The sequence below is a fragment of the Lissotriton vulgaris genome, chromosome 4_1 (assembly GCF_964263255.1).
Source record: "Lissotriton vulgaris chromosome 4_1, aLisVul1.2, whole genome shotgun sequence".
NCBI classification, from domain to species: Eukaryota; Metazoa; Chordata; class Amphibia; order Caudata; family Salamandridae; genus Lissotriton; species Lissotriton vulgaris.
In genome coordinates, this window is record NC_141691.1 from 1349862428 (window position 1) to 1349880347 (window position 17920).

The 17920-nt window shown below is 47.0% G+C and overlaps 1 protein-coding gene across 1 annotated transcript in view; it reads right to left on the minus strand.

The window, feature by feature from the left end:
- The window catches only part of CEP192 (centrosomal protein 192), a 1919503-nt gene that overhangs the window by 1618843 nt on the left and 282740 nt on the right, over positions 1-17920 (minus strand). The window contains exon 7 of the mRNA XM_086965571.1: positions 16197-16330. Coding sequence (XP_086821697.1) covers positions 16197-16330 — 134 coding nt within the window. The remainder of the gene's footprint in view (positions 1-16196; positions 16331-17920) is intronic.

Consider the following 17920-nt stretch of genomic DNA (forward strand, 5'->3'; position numbering starts at 1 on the left):
TACTTTCTGTGCGACTTCAGGATGGGAATATGAAAATACGCATCCTGCAAGTCGATCGACACCATCCAGTCTTCTTCCAGCAGCGCTTGAAGAACCTGGGCAAGAGTGAGCATCTTGAACTTTTCCTGCTTCAGGTAAAGGTTCAAGATCCTGAGATCCAGGATTGGCCGAAGCCTGCCATCTTTCTTGGGGATCAGGAAATACCGGGAGTAGCACCCCTGACCCCTTTCCTGCTCTGGAACCACCTCTATCGCAACTTTTTTGAAAAGAGCCAGGACTTCTTCCTGCAGGCAAAGCAGGTGGTCCTCCGAACAATAACCCTGGCAAGGAGGGTAATTGGGAGGGAATTCCCGGAAAGGAAGTGCATACCCATTCCCTACAAGATTGAGAACCCAAAGATCCGATGTAATTAATTCCCAATCTTGTAGGAAATGAGTAAGCCGACCCCCCACTGGGCCCACATGATCCGGAATGGCGGATCTAGGGCTGCTTTGCTGCATTGGCTGCATTGGCTAGGGGTTGGGAAGGAGAGGAGGAGGAGGACTGACGACCTCTAGGGCGGGATCTTTGTCTGCCCCTGTACGACTTGTACAGCGTATTTTGTTGCTGCTGAGGCTGCTACTGGGAAGGTCTGTAAGAGCGAAAGGAAGATCTTCCGAACCCCCTGAAGCATTTACCAGTAGTTCCTCTGGACTGAAGACCCAAGGACTTTGCAGTGGCCCTACTGTCCTTAAAACGTTCCAAGGCAGCATCAGCCTTCTTGCCAAACAATCCTGAGCCATCAAAAGGTAAGTCCAACAATGCAGACTGGACGTCCGCAGAGAACTCTGATGACTTAACCCAGGCGGCCCTCCTGGTGGCCACAGATGAACCCATGACCCTTGCCACCGAATCAGCAGTGTCCAGGCCACTCTGAATCACCTGTCTCGCAGCTGCTTGAGTGTCTGAAATCACCTCCTGAAAATCCTTCCGGTCATCCTCAGGAATTTTCGGAACTAGCTGCTTGACAGAATCCTTCAAGGCATGGATATATCTTCCCATCAGGCACGTTGCGTTGGTTGATTTTAATGCCATACTGGCTGATGAGAAGACCTTCCTGGCACCCTGATCTTGCTTCCTGGATTCCTTGTCCCCAGGAACCTGTGGGAAAGCTCCAGCAGACTTCTTAGAGCAAGCAGCCTGCACCACCAAACTCTCAGGCAAGGGATGAATAGATAAAAATGCAGGGTCCTCAGGTGCCACTCTGTACCTCCTTGCAACTGATCTTGAAACTGCAGGAGCAGACAAAGGCTTCTTCCACACCTCATAGATGGGCTCAGTCAAGGCCTCGTTGAAGGGTAACACGGGCTCAACCACTGACGAGGGAGAATGAAGAACCTCAGTCAAGATGTTAGGCTTATAGTCAGCAGTAGGAAGAGTAATGTTCAAAAGGCTCGCTGCTTTTTTAATAACAGTGTGATAAGGCACCACATCCTTTGATGGCACATTAGAAACTGAAGCCAACTCCCATTCAGGTGACAGTTCAAGCCCACTGGCCTCACACAAATCCTCAAAAGGATCCTCAGAATCCCGTAATTCTCCTTCTTCAGTATCCGAATACTGATACCTATCTTCTTCCAGGAGTCTCTGAGCCCTTCTCCGAGACCTTTCCTTCACAATCGAAGCCAACGGGTTCGGAATCGACTCCGACGGCCCCGGAGCCGGCGTCGAACCCGACGTCTGACGAGGCTTCTCAGCTCGAGGTCGGACAGAATCTTGCCTCGGAGCCGTAGGCATCGGCGTCGATGAGACTGGCGTCGACGGAGTCGGCGTCGAGCGCTTCGGCGTCGACGACACCAGAGGTGTCGGTAAATGCCAATGCGGTGGTATAGCCGGCATAAAAGGCATGAAGGGCGCAGGGGCATAAGCTTGGGGAACACCCAAGTTGAAAGCCATAGGACCCGTGGGACCAACAGGTGCACCAGACGGGAACATTGCCCTAGAATAGACACCAAACATGGCGTTCAGGAACTGAGATGGATCCTGACCTGGAGCTGGAAACTCAGGATAAGAATCTCTGGGTCGTTCCTGAGGAGGCGGAGTCGAGACGACGTCGACCTCTTCAACGAGTCCTGGAACCGGGGTCGACGAACCCGCAGGCACTGGAACCTCGACTTCACCAGCCCCCTGCTCCTCACCTTCATCCTCCTGACCAGAAGGATTGGATGGAACTGGAGAATGGACCTGCTCCTGTGATTCGGGCGAACCTGGTTGTGAAGCCTCACCCACAGAGACATGCTCTGACTCCGAAACCACCAACTCTTTACTCAGGAGCTTAACCTGGGACTTCGGTCTCGAACCAGAGTCTTTCCCGGAGCGATGACGTGACTCGTGGCTCCTCTTGTGCTTCTTCCTCGAAGACTTCGACGCGTGAGCTGAAGACGACTCCGAGCGTGACCTCGATCGAGACCTCGACCTCGAACGACGAGTTCGAGACTTCGAAGATTTCTTTTCCTTCTTACTCTTAAGCTTAGCCACAAGGAGTTTCGCCTCTCTCTCTCTCAGCGCCTTCGAAGTCATCTTCTTGCAGCAAGCACAGTCCTCGACATCATGGTCGGAGCTTAAACACCAGACACAGCAGTCATGTGGATCGGTGATGGACATAGTCTTGCCACATTCGCCGCAAGCCTTGAAACCAGTCTTCTTCGACGACATCCCGAAGAATATGATGTTATACAGAATAACAGGTAAATAGTAACAAAGTTACTGAAAAGCTACAGCACGATCCCTGAAAACCGTTAGCGTCGACGACGCGGAAAAAAGGGAACTGATGTCATCACGCCGGCGTGGGCCTATTGTAGGCGTCGGTGACGTCAGCGGAGTCGCGAGCGGAGCCGTGTCTCTGTGACGTCCGCGTCCACGTCGGCGCGAAGCTACAAAAATAATTTCCGAATGTTGCTGACGCAAGGGGGATATTCACAAGGTGAGGAATCCACACGGCAGATGTATCTATCAGAAATCATAACTTATTGGTACTACACACCTCACAGGATTCACAAATATAACCAGTCCAAGTCCCCTGAGTGCTGGCAACAGTGCAGTTCCTCCGGTACACTACTACACGTATTATGGGATTGTCCGAAAATTCTCAGACATTGACACTCATTTGGACACAGAGCTCCCTAGATTCCCAGCCTATGTCATCTTAGGCCTTCCAAAACCTCTTACCTTCCCCTTCAAATCTCCACGGGGTAAACACATTGGCATGGCATTGAGCACGGTCCTGCAAAACATACTCTCCCACTGGGGTACTGAACACATACCGACACCCGGGGTGGCTACATCGCGTGTGGTATATATTAGGGATGGAACGCATCAATCTCCACCTAACCAGGGATCGTGGTTTCCCAAACTATAGTCACCATTCATGCCATTAGTAACAGAATTTCAAGAGCTTACTTGCACTAAATATCTGTGCTTGTTGAGCCTGCCATATGACGCACAGCTCTCAGACAGTAACCAACACTAATGACATACTCTAAAAGAATGATTTCACGTCTTACCTCTTCGACTTTTCTTCCCTTCCCGTCACCAGGTCCAGGGGTGGGGTCGAGGGGGCGTTTGGCTACGTTAAAAATTACAGCAGGATCCCCTGTTTAGCCGGGTCCCGAAATGCTATCATGAATAGGTTTTGTTTTTACTTTCTTCTTGTAAGTTTGGAAAACTAATTAAAAATTTAAACCATAAAGTATACCTTTTCTGTCAGTGAGCAGTCACAGAACCATCCGAGTACATCTGAAGCTTTCTCCTAAAGTCTCTTTCCAGACAAGGAAAGTTAATTCCTAGGCTTCTGTTTTTTTTTCATTTAAGGACATTTTTGTTTCTCAGTAACCACTGGAAAACACCAAATTTTATCTGCACATTTACTGCTTTCACCGACTTGTGCCGAACCCCTCCAAGTGCAGCCTCGACCTCTAACCAATTTTCTGTTTTGGATGCTACTGCTATGACCCACTTACCCAGGGTAAGCCACTTAATATGTTCCTGTTAACGTCCACAAGTGGCCTGGACTTTCAGGGCCTACATGCACGCCCATGCTAGAAACGTAGCTCACCTCATATTGTTACAGTTCACTATTCAGCACACAATGTGTATCGGCCATCAAGTTTGCAGGTGATCTCTGATCAGAGGTAAAGGGAAACCACCATGAAGTCATCCTCCTTCAGTGGGGGAAGGGGGGGGGGGCGGGGGGAGGGAGGACGGGGGAGGGTCCAGAGCTTAGCTTCCCGGATACTCCAGTACTGGAATTCTGAGAAATTATCACTGTGTATATGGAATCAATGTGCTCCCATAAAGCGCTGCACCCAAAACACCTGCCCTTAATTTTACATCATGATAGTCTATCATGCTTATGAGCCACATTCCCTCTTAAAGGATTGGTGAGTTTATGAACATCTTCTTAAAACTGCACTGTATCGTGCATAAATGAACTCCAATAAATTCACAAGTTATTGTAGAAGCCGTAGACAGTACAGCTAAGGAACATGAAAAGGCTTCAAGTACTCCATTTCAAAGCATGTGCTGCTGACAATATGGTCATGGACCCCTTCTGAGAATATACACCGCCATTAATAGGGTGATCAGATGTCGGTCTGCAAAAAACAACGTTTCTAGTTTTCTGTTTTGACTTAATATATCAGTGCATTCTGCGAGTTGTAGTCTTTGTTAATTTTAAATGTGCCAATTGGACATACACCCATCACACAAATGATACATAAAAACAAAGTGCAGAAATGGAAAAGTGGTGTCTGGTGAAACGGAGTCACGTGATCATCATAGTCATTAGGTGTCTTTACTACCTTAGCTGCTTTTTAATACAACAGCACTGTGTGTAGTCACTGAAAGCCCTATAGCTAACAGTATTCATGTAGATTTCTTTGCAGGCTTCACCCACATAACCAGGTAAAGTACCAGATTTAAAGTACTATTTTTTTTATAGCACTGTCCTTTGTTGCGGTCACAAGACACTTAACAGGACAGTGTAACACTGGAGTGCAGGAACATAACACAAAGCAACCCACAGGATATATTTCTAATTTCAAAGTAGAAAATCTTAATTCACTCAATCATGGCAATTTGTCCGAAGAATAGAGGAGCAAGAAACAGCGTTACAGGCCTACCATTAACTATTGCAATTAAATATTAACCAGGTGCATATAATCCACCATCCATGCACATCCTTGACATGGTGTGGTTAGCGTGCCGTTAAGAGCTGTATGAGAGATGGAAAATTGAAGGGAGGTAAGAGAAATAGTGAAATGTTGTAAGAAAGAGCAAAATGGAGGAAAGGTTCCAAGAAAGGGAGCTAGATGCTTGAAGTATAGAGCGAGGGAAGCAATGAAAAACCAAATTCTTCATAAGCGCAGAAAAAATGAAGCATTTAGAATTTTTGAACGAGAGGTAAACTCAATTCATTACAAAAATTCAAAACTACATCAGGAAAGCCTATTGAATCCATTGTCAATCAATCCAAGTCAAAATGAGGCAGCCTTTGTTTTTCGGAGATGGTCCCACCGAAGAGTTAACAGGGGTGTCTTCAGGTAGCGTACACAAAGCAAGCGCGCTATGAGAAGTTAAGCCCGCACACATGTCTTAAGGATGGTAGAGACAGTGGTCTAATCTAGCTGGATTGGAGCGCCATATGAAGGAATACGTAAGGTCACCACTTCGTTTCAACAGGAAAGCCCAGTCTCTATTCTCCCACACCCAAGTATCTGGTATTTCCCAAAAGTTGCAGTTTAAGTCAGACATTCACGGTGCTAGACTGAAAAGCATTTACCCATTCACGAGGAGACGGGCATTACCAGCCAAAATTCCCACATGGATCCCAATGATCTTGTCACCACACACTTGAACGCCACACGGATACATAATGCTAGTGGTTTGATACTCCTTGCACACATAACACACCAAGGATGTCCATAAAAGACTTTCATGGCTCTGAAGATGAACTTTGGAGAGCGCGGTCAGCCGGCTTCTCACTTATTACTAGGGCCAGCAAAAACACCTATTGTGAGCTAAAAATTCAAAAATAGTATGCTGCCGTCATCAAGTGTACATGGAGCAGGAAATAGTCAGTAGTCCCATGTGAAAAGGGAGGTACGATTGATTTGCCCTTCTAGAGCACACAGCCATGCGTACTGGGTCTTCATGCCTTTACACATACAAAACCTCAGCACACAAGCATATGAATTGCACGCACTGGACACTAAAAATCAAAAATACAGTACATGCTTTAAGTTGGGTAACTCTGGGAAGGGGTATTCCGACAAGCCTCTACTACAGTTCTAAAATAGAAAGCAGTAGGTGTGCGAGTTACAGACGCAATGGCAGTGGCATCATCTACGCTAATCAATGAAGTAAGAGCATAGCAGTATGCAGTGTTTGAAATGGAACAATAGAAGTGCAGGTACTCTGTACCAGAGTACCTGCTTGTTTCTGAGAAGTGCCGGTACTCGCCAATTAAAAGTATAGCATTTCTCTTAAGAAGTGCCGGTACTCTCCCTCCCAAAATAAAAAAGTGCCGGTACTCCGTACCGGACAGTACCGGCCCTTTTAAAGCACTGGCAGTATGACAACCTTGGAGAGCGTACCATGCTCTCCAAGGCCCTCAATAGAAAGGAGTTGGTTACCTTTAACTCCAGTTCACCAGCGCTGGTAACTATAAAATAGGCACATGCTTTTACCATTTCTAATCATTAGGCTGGGAATCCTGGTTAACTTTAAAGACCAGTAACATTATAAAAATGGCCACAGTCTTTCACAGCAGTGCTTGTTCAGTAACACATCCACTTAATTTTAAACAAATCGAACTTTATCAAATGAGCTGGAGTAATTACTCTCCTACTTCCGAGAGGACAGCATAGCTCAGATTTCGAGGAACAAATGTGAAGAGCAATTTTCAAACCAGTGGACCTCTGACTGGGGCCAAGGGAGGGTTGCATGAGACCATACAAAAAAAAAACAAAGCTGGGTAACTAGAGTTACACTTAAATAACGATGTTGGATCAGCGAAGAAAAATCTTAGGATAACATACAAATTGGAGGTCTCCTTCGGAGAGAGGGAGATCCAGACAGCCAAACCTATGTCAAGAAACTCCTGCACCACCTCAGGGGCCACAATGATATACCATCTATTTACTTATATCTTTCACACAGAACCAACCCGAGAGGACAGTGGAGGGAGATGCCGCCCATATTTAATATTCTGCAGAGTGCTATCTACATGCTTGCAAAATAAGGTTTGGCTATCCAAATGCATATCCAACTTTTTTGCATAGACTTTAGAACCGAAGAGCACTGACCAACACAATCCCTACCTGCACAGGACTGCTGCTACCTGTGAGCTGTTGGAAGCCTACATTGTAAATATACGTTGCTGTGTCGATGGTATTAACTGATACATTTGCACCCTCCTTGATAACGGCCCCTGGTATAAAGTGAAAGGTCTTTTTTTTAACCGCTATGAGAATGTTAGTTTTGAAAGAACTAAACTGCTACAGTGTATGCACATTGCCATCACCAGGAGATGAGCTTTTTTTTTTTTTTTTTTACTTTTTAAGAAGAAATCACAGTACAGATTTAATTTTTCCAGCCCGAAACTTAAAAACGTACACTTTTTAGTTTGCTTCCTAATAGTGGCACATGGTTTGCAGATCTTCCAACATGCCCCTGTGATAACTTTCCACTACAAGGTGCTTTACATTTTATGCTATTTGGTAAATGATACTCCGCCCACAGGAAATAGTTTTTAGTTTCACTTTTTCGTACATTAACTACTAAGCACTAATCATTTTACAGCAGTTAGCGAATGATTAGATTTGTTTAGCTGCAACCAATTTTATTCTTAGTGCCTTGACTATCAGAAAAGGTTACTGCAGAGACTACAGGAGTTAATGGGGAGTAATATGAAAAAAATGTTATATTGTTGACTGGAACTTTTAAACATTTGTTTGGTTTTGTTATGTATTTTAATTGTTTATGAACCAGTTACTGTGTACTCTTAAGGCTATTTTCAATTAGCCAAATTCACAGTTCTTATGAGAGCCACTGGTATTTGATTCGTCAGTAGAGAAATAGCTTCACACATACAGAAAATATATAATTCGAGAATGGCAATGGTATTTGCAGCTTTTATGGATGAAAATCCTAGTACTGTACCCGTCATACACCACCCCAGTTGTCCATATACAGTCATCTTTGTTTGATGGTGCTAAAGACACAGTAAACACAATTTTTGATCTTCACTGGGTCACTCCCACAATGGAGTCAAGCTTCGGTTAGCCAGTCAACCATGCTGTTTTAGGTTCTGGTGCCATGTACTTTTCCAGTAAGGGTATGGCTTGCCTGTCCTATAGGCTAGTGTTAGCATCTATTAGAGACTCTCCAGCAAGACAATTTAGCCTTTGGCGGACCATGCCATGTTCACAGGTTGTCATTTCCAATCTTAGAAAGCATATTTAAAACATAACTGCTCTGCAGAAGTTACATGAAAATCTAAAGTTTTCACCGCTCTTTCTAGCAGGATAAGAAAGAGGATGATTGCATTGAATCTCGAGTTTAGGCGTCTCTTGTTATCTTGTTGATAGGGTTCACAAGTGGGTCCAAGGTCACGTCCATAGAGGTCATCTTGGGTTCTAATCCTTGATAGCACCTAGCATCTCTTTAAGTGTTTTCATTATAATTATCTCACGGTGTGTCAAATGCTCTTCGTCTGCTTGGCATTCTTTATCAGTCTTGAAAATAGTTCCTAGATATGGTGATTTACGGATGAAAAAGTCCCTTGACTGTTTCCAGTTTCAGTCTCTGATCCTTCAGTGGTTAATGTGGCACCCGATCTTCACTGCACGGGGAGCTAGGAGCCAAAGCCCACCCGGTGTGCTCCCCTTACCACCTCAACTGTGCAGACTCCCTCCGCATCTATTGCCACAGCGGGCTTTATGTTCTAAGAGGGGGTTCATGAGTGTTGTCTTCATCCCCAAGGACTCATTCACTCCTGGGCTCTCCTGCTCCAAGCAACTGTCCACCACTCACCGCCAAGCCAGCCAACCAACCGCAGCTTTTGCCATACAATCCTGGTGGCATGGAAGGGCCTTACTTCATTTTGCAGAACTACGCCCTGGGCACAACAGAGCTGCCCTTTTTCGCTCTGTTCACTCTGATCCAGACTGAGGGAGATCTTAGCTCTATATGCTTTCCTGAACCTGCGACAGCCCGTTACGTAGAGCCACACCAGAGCTCCGAGACTGGTGCCAGTCTTGATGCTCTGTTAGCTACACCGTCCCCAAAGTGACAATTCGAAATGTAATTGTTAATTTGGTCTCTTTCTGGTCGTGGAGGTCACCGCAAACCTCTACAGTATGGCCAGGAGGGGAGCGTTGGTCTTAAGGTGGCCAACATTGATCAGTGAAATAGTGCTTATATTACCAACCAGTTTCATGCGAGCACACACAGAAGTTGACCAGCGTTTTCTTGATCTGCCTAAAAACCACTTGTAATCTCGCTATGAGAGGTGCCTTGCTGTCGATGCACACGGTTTCAAACTTGTGTTAACAGTTTGTGCACAGTTGGAAGTGCGAATGAAAGATGCCTACTAGTGCAACTGCAAGTCAGACATTTTAAAAGCTTAAAATGGCTACCTGAGGCAGGGATAGCAAACAAACCAGCTTTATTGGTTCGAAGTAGTTTTCTATACATTAAGAGATAAATTACAAAGGGTAGAACAAAACTAGAAATGTCTACATTGTTTAAATGTTATCTATACGAATGGTCATAAATTCAGCCAACTCTTTGAGAAGGTTGCAGCATTACCAAAAACACTGATGTGAAAGAACCATTCACTAAGTAGCTTTTCACATAAATACTAGCCCCTTCGCTGCGTTTGTCGGCTAATGGCCGTCACGAGCACTACCTCCATAGTGCTGCGAACGTCCGTTGGCAGATGCGGCCTCGCCCACTCCGCTTCACCACCGCACCACAGCGGAATTGCCGCTGCAGTTAGTCAGTTATCTTTAATAGTGATTTAAAGTTTATAATTAAGGCTGTTTTCCGTTTTTACTGATTTTTACAGATCAATACAGACAGAAAACATGTATAGTCTGGTGCGTATTGTTTTTTCCAAATGTGGATAAAAATGGAAATTGGGTTACTTTTTGAGTAACTCTAAATACGGTCTGCCATAACTGCCAGGCTAATAGCTGTGTGGATTGATAGGTAAGTGGGCTAAAAAGAAAGGAATTTTAGTGAAGAAGTTACTTACCTTCCATAACAATATATCTGGAAGAAACATTAGTTAGTGATAGATTCCTTACCTTAGAATCACCCCCAGGCGTCAGACTGGATCGGAAAGTTTTCATCAGCAGTACCCCTGCGCGTTGGAAGTGGCGTCATGCGGCTCTGCGTCCGTCGTAGGTGTTGTGGTCGCCGAGATGCCTTAGAGCCCACACTTGTGCACGGACAACAGCTCTGTACATGACTTTCCGCGCCAGGAACGCAGAGCCATGCAAGATACTGACCTATGGTGCACTGAAACTAGGGCCCTGAAAGGGATGACCTTAACCCGAGAAATCAGTTCGCAGAACGGAGAGGATGGGTGGGACGGTTAGGAATCTATCACTACTAATGTTTCTTACAGATATATAGTTACCGTATGTAAGTAACTTGTTCATCTGAAAGAAACCAGTCAGTGATAGAGTCCTTATCTTAGAATAGATACACCAGCAATACCAACCCCGGTGGTGGGTCTGCAAACCAAGATCACACCAGGAAGTCCCGGAGAACAGAACGGCCAAAGAAGCCGTCGCTCTGGACTTGGCTGTCCATGCAATAGTGCAAAATAAAAGTGCGCAACGAGGCCCACGTAGCTGCTTGACAGATGTCTTGTAAGGGGACAACACGTCCCAATGCCGTAGTGGCAGCCGTCGCCCTAGTAGAATGGGTGCACAGACCCAACCGGGGCTCCTTCTTAGCCAGAGAATAACAGGCTTTAATACACAAGACAACCCATCTAGAGATAGTAAACTTGTGTACGGCCGGACCTTTCTTGGCACCAACGTAGCCAACAAAGAGCTGGTCATCCACCCGGAACTGTTGTGTCCAGTTCAGGTATAAGGAGAGTGCACGTTTTTGGTCCAGACAGTGGAACCTCTCTTCTTCTCTGGAAGGATGCGGAGGTGCCAAGAAGGTGGGCAAATGAATTGTCTGCCCGATGTGAAAGGCAGGGACAACCATTGGCAGAAAGGATGGACGTGTTCAGAGCACAACCTTGTCCAGATGGACAGACAGAAAAGGAGGTTTACAAGAAAGAGCTTGGAGCTCACTCACTCGCCTAGCAGAGGGGATGGCAACCAGGAAAGCAGTCTTCAAAGTCAATAGACGTAGAGGACAGTTGTGAAGAGACTTAAAGGGAGCGCACATTAAGTATGTGAGAACCAGGTTCAAGTCCCGCTGTGGCGTCACAAAAGGAATAGGAGGGAAAAGGTGAGTAATGCCTTTGAGGAATCTATTTACAACAGGGGACTTGAAAAGAGAGGGTTGATAAGGAAGCCTAAGAAAGGCTGAAATAGCAGAAAGGTAGCCCTTAATAGTACCCAGAGCAGAGCCCTGCTGGGCCAAAGAAAGAAGCAACAAAAGTACTTCCGAAAGAGGGGCAGAAAGGGGATCCACAGCCTTAGCTGTGCGTGCACCATGCCACAAATTTGTTCCACCTGCAGGCATAATCAACTTAGTGGAGGGAGCCTGGCTGCCAGAATGAGATCACAAACTTCAGGAGGCAAGTTGAACGGCATCAACTGCCGCCGCTCAATCTCCACGCAAGGAGAAGGGGAGTAGACTACTGCGACAGAAGATCCTCCCGAAGAGGCAGTCGGATCAGGGGATCGATGGTCATACTGAGTAGCTCGGGATACCAAACACTTTGAGCCCAATCCGTAGCTACAACAATGACTTGGGCCCGGTCGTGCCAGATCTTCAGCACTCTGGGCAGAAGTGGTAAAGGCGGAAAGGCGTACGACAGACAGCAACTCCACTCGCGACGAAAGGTGTCACGTAGCGAGGGCCGCCTTGGAAATTAAAACGCGCAGAACTGCTGACATTGAGCGTTCTCTTTGGTGGTGAATAGATCTAACCAAGGCTCTCCCCACTGTTGGACGAGACCTTGCGCCACCTCGGAGTGAAGACGCCATTCGTGATCCATCATGCACCTGCGGGTGACTTCGTCCGCCCTGGCGTTCAGTGAACCTGCCAGGTGTTGAACCGCCAGGGAAATGCCCTGTTCCAGTCATGTCCAGAGGCGCAGAGCCTCCTGACACTGGGTCCACGACCCCACCCGCCCTGTTTCTTGCAATACCACATGGCGGTGGTGTTGTCCATGAACACCTGCACTACACTTCCCCGGACAGAGGGAAGGAATGCCTTCAGTGCAAGTCAGATCGCCCAGAGCTCCAGAAGGTTGATATGGAGCTGGTACTCCGCCAGAGACCAGAGGCCTCCAATATCCGCCTGTCCCATGTGGCCGCCCCATCCCAGGTGGGATGCATCCGTCACTACTGAGTGCTCCGGTTGGGAAAGGAAGAGGGATCTGCTATTGACCCAATGCTAGTTTGTGAGCCACCACTGCAATTGGTGTGCAGTGCCCTCCGAGATCTGGACGGACTTTGACATGTTCCCGTGATGCTGCGCCCACTGGAACTTCAGGTCACACGGCAGAGCCCGCATATGCCATCTGGCATGATCGACCAGCAGGATGCAGGGGGCCATGAGGCCCTGCAGCCTCAGGGTCATCGTGACCGAAACTCAGGATAGAGGACGAAATATCAGAATCAGAGCCTGAATATCCGGACTCTCCGTTCGGGAGGATAGACCCGAAAGTGCATCGTATTCAGAACTGCTCCGATGAAGAAGAGCTTCTGAGAGGGATTCAGGTACGACTTCAGCACATTGATGGAGCACCCCAGCAAATGCATGAGGTCGGTCAAAGTTTGGAGGTGGGAAACGACTGTCCTGGATGAGCAAGCCTTTAACAGCCAGTTGTCGAGATAGGGGAAGATGAACACCTGATCTGCACAGATGAGCTGCGACCACCGCCATCACTTAAGTGAACACCCGACAGGCACTGGTAAGGCGGAAGGGGGGCATGGTAACCTGAAAGTGCCTGTGGCCTACCGTAAACCGTAGGTAATGCCGGTGGACCGGCAGGACAGGAATATGGAAATATGTGTCCTGCAGATCCAACGCTACCATCCAGTATCCAAGATCGAGGGCAGACAAGACCTGAGCCAGAGTTAACATCTTGAACTTCTCCTTCCGGAGGAAGCAATTGACGTTCCGAAGGTCCAAGATAGGAAGCAGGCCCTTGTCCTTCTTGCGCACCAGAAAGTAACGGGAGTAGCAACCACGTCCTACTTCTGGTGCAGGAATGCACTCGATAGCCCTCTTGGCCAAGAGGGCAACGACTTCCTGTTGATGAAGTGCCAAGTGATCCCCCGACATGCGGTGGTACTGGGGCAGCATAGCAGGAGAGGTAGTCTCAGAGGAGAGGGAGTAGCCTTTTTGCACTGTTTGTAAAACCCACCTGTCCGTTGTGATGGTGCGCCAGTGGAGGAGGTGATGGCGTACCCTGCCGCCTACTGGCATTTGATGGGGCTGAAAAAACGGACAAGGAAGGTTTTGAGGTAGTGGTGGCCGAGGTGGAGGTGGACTGACCCGCCCGCTGACCCATCTCAGCGGGTCCCACGTCCGCGCTGGGACTGTTGCTTCGCAGGCCTGTGGCTCTGAAGCTACCATGTCTGGGTGTGGCCAAGAAGGGAGCGAAAAGCAGTAGGTGGAGGTGGGCGAGTGGCCGAAAGGCGTAAAGGACTTGGCCGTAGCCCGTGAGTCCTTAAAACGCTTTAACGCACTATCTGCCTTGTTGCCGAAAAGGCGAATGCCATCAAAGGGCATGTCCATTAGAGTGTTCTGGACATCCCCAGAGAATCTAGTTGTCCTCCGCCAGGCGTGGCAGCGGAGCGCTACTGACGTGGAAATCGCCCTGCCCAGCAAGTCGGCCACAACCGATAGTGTACTTGGCTGCATCCCTCCCTTCAGCAACAGCTTGAGATCACTGTCCCGGTCTCCTCCAGACACTGGGGCAGCACCTGCACCACAGTCTCTCACACAAAGTAGGAATAGCGGTCAAGAGGCATGCACTGTTTACAGCCCGCGCCCTGAAACGGGGAAGAAAAAAAATCTTCCCGAACTGTTTAAGTCTCTTGGATTTCCTTTCCGGGGGTGCGGAGGCGATTGTGCTCTGGGACGTGGATGCTTGGACAACCAAGCTCTCAGGGGTGGGGTGTTGTGTAAGGAAAAGAGGGTCGCCCGAGGCCGGGCAATGCGTCGGGCCACATTCCTATCCACAGGACCTCCTGTGTTGGGCCTGGACCAGGTGCCCAAAAGAACATCTGAAAGTGCATTATTAAAAGGCAGCAGTGGCTCCGCAGAGGTAGCCGCCGGCTGAAGGACTTCTGTCAGGAGGTTAGTCCTGATGGCCATAGTAAGGAGTTCAAGGTGGAGGGCCTCGCCTGCCCTGCGCAACACCACTGCGTACCTTGCACCCTGCTCCGTAGCCACGGTAGGATGAATTAGCATGCGAAGGTCAGGAGAGGTATCAAGGACACTGGCATCGCCAAGCTCCTCTGCCCAGTCCGGGTCATACTCACACTGAGCTGTGAGAGGGTCCTCAGACCCTCCTATTCTTCCTCTTCCTCCGAAGGCTGATGTACAGGCCGAAAAGAAGGAGGCTGGACATAGGGGTAAGAAAGGCCCCACTGGCATCGAGCGAAGCCGTTCCAGCAGTGTCCACATCAGGGCTAAAATGGGGACAACGTCGTCCGGTGGCATGGGCGATGTCGGAGGTGGTGCCGATGGGGGTCGGTGGAGGTGTCTCAAGGTCAACCGGCGTCGACAGAGAACCAGGCCTGGATCCTTGGGGGCCCTGCGGCGCCAGGGCCGGAGCAGACAGTGATGCCAGACCCGCAGACAGTACAGGGTGCGGGGCCCGACGGCCCAAAGAGGCGAGCAATGCCTGACCGAAATTCCTGCAGCTGGGCCGGAGTTGCAGACGAACCCGGGAAGGACGGGTAGGCTCCGCCGGAGTCACAGGGGAGGCACCACCCTCAGCCACGCCTCGTGATGGGCGCTGGGAAGCCGGAGAGCAATGGCGCTTCTTCAACTTCTTGTGATACTTTGTCTTACCTAACCACGAGTGCAAAGACTTCAATCCTGACGAATGAGGGTGGTGGCTCAGCGACCTGTCCCTCGGCCTCCCACAGGACTGGGACCTTGAACGGCATGGAGCCGACTGCCGGACTTCAAGCAACTATTGGGACCGCTCCCGCAAAGTCTTCGGCGCCATGGCCCGGCAGTAGGGGCATGACTTGGGTCGTGGTCGCGCCCCAGGCAGTAGAGACACATGCGATGACAGTCCCCGCAAGACTTGAAGCCAGGCATCCCTACGGCACCAGGAGGCGATCATCTCGAAAAATAGACAAAAAGCCTAATAAAAACTCAGTCAAAAAGTCCCTGGGGGTACCGCTCTCCGAATCTGCGCTTGCTGGCGCGAAAAAAGAAAGAACTGACAGCGCGCGAGGGCGGCGTCTAAGAAGTTGCCGCAACGTCATCTCGGCGACCACAACGTCAACGACGGCCGCGGAGCCGCACAATGCCACCGTCTGACACCTGGGGGTAATTCTAAGGTAAGGAATCCATCACTAACTTGTTTCTTTCAGATAAAAAGGTTTTAACAGCAGTAGATATGCACATGGTTTATACTGAAATATGCCTATTTTCTTAAAAGTACATTCATTTATTTACTGCAGGTGTTTACAGCATTGAAACCTAGTATGCATTCAATCATGAGTGCATATTTACTGGTTAAATAAATGTGGAAATCTACTAACTTCAGCTTCTTTTTTTCCACAAAACCCTAAATAAATATGGATAAATGCAGATAAAATAAGCAAAAATTTAATATGGATAAATAGCGATGGAAATGTCAAAAAAATAAATACCATAAAACCAGGAGCCCAATTTATAATTGATAGAGAAAATCCTGTAAATACATTTGCTACAAAACTGCCTAGTAGTAGAACTATATGAATATTGCGGAACTCATGGAAACGTACCTGATGGGAACCATTTGGCGGTTCAGGAAGTTCCTGACCGTCAATTTCTTCTCTTTGCCTTCCTGGTGGCACCAGCCTCTCAAAATAATTTTCTAGGTGGTTATCATATAACTCATCATCTTCCACATCATCATCTATGAAAAAGATTATATCCAATAAAAGAAAACTCCAGTGCAAAGAGAGTAAGGTTTAGACCTAGCACTATCATCAAAAGAGCTGCCCTTTTATTTTTAACAAATATATATCTTTCAGACAGACAGAAAGCAGTTCAACTAAATGTTTACTCCCAGATAACAGTACCCAAAACACCTTGTCTTTATATATATTTTGTGATGAAGAAAGCCAAATAAACTTTTGGTTTAAGAGTTTCTTGCGAGTGCTGTACTGATGTACTTGGGAGCTGTATATATATATATACAAATATCTACGAATGTGTACTGTGTAAAACTGTCTGCTAACATCCTATGAACTTTGCCTCTGATGAAAGGATGAGGAAATCCTGAAACGCGTCAGGCTGACATTAATCTTCGAAGGCTGCAGTTGTGTGTTTCTCTGCTAGCAAGCTGTGAAATGGGTGCAAATTTTGAAATGCCGATTAAACTTCTTGTGGTTTAACTTCAACTTTATGGCTAACCTGCTTTTGTTGGATATAGAATATATATACATCTCTACACGCTCGCTCGTATCCAAAGAAAGCAGACGGCACTCGAAGCTGTAGATTGCGTGATTTATTGACAGACCCCCGTTACCCCATCAAAGACAAACGCGTTTCGCCGTGAAACTGCTTACTCAGTGTCAATGTGCATTACAGAAATTCGCCATTTTAACTCCACCTCTCAATGGTTATAGAAAGAGGACTGGGCCAACAATATGTTAAAATGGTGGCAGACATATTGTAAAGTGCAAATGCATGTTAGTTCACCATAAAACACGGGAGAAAAATGGCAATTATTAAAGTGCTCGTGCATTTCAAAACAATAAAAGGGAAGAAACCCCTACGTAATTAATTCAAGTATTTGATGACTTACTCAAGTGTAAGAGAGTGTAAACATTTGACCGAATAAATTCATATATATACACATATATACATAATGCAAATGTAACCGTGAATACATTGAAATGTTGAAATATCACAAGATGGTATCATTCTGCAAAAGAATCTACAAGAAGTACTACATATTCAACTGTTGGCAATTTTAAATATACTTTGCCCTTCATGTTATCAACATTCCATTAAAATGCCCCCTGTATATTTGGTCTCTCTCTCGTATTGTTTAATACATGTTGTGTAAGTCAATTTACTTAACGCCCTGGATGGGCATTTTTTGTTTTTGTACGTCTAGCCCTGTATGGGCATAAGACTCCCTGATGTTAATGTACAGATTTCATAATGCTATGAACATTGCGTGTAGGGGAGAGTACGGCAGATGACGTTACCTTACTGAGATATAAGATCTTGCAAATCTATTCTTTACAGATATCCCCTTATTACTCAATCCAGATGTACCCAGAGTTCTTCATCATTATTAAGGCCTATCGGTTTCATCGTTTGGAGGTCGATGATGTATCTTGACTCCATAGCCCTGAGGGTTCTGATCTTGTCCCCACCTCTTTCCTGCCTTCCCAACTGATCTATCAGATAAAAAGACAGTAGCTCTGTTACTATTGTGGTGGGTCTCGCAAAAAAAAAAAAAAAAAAAAAAAAAAAAATATATATATTTTAT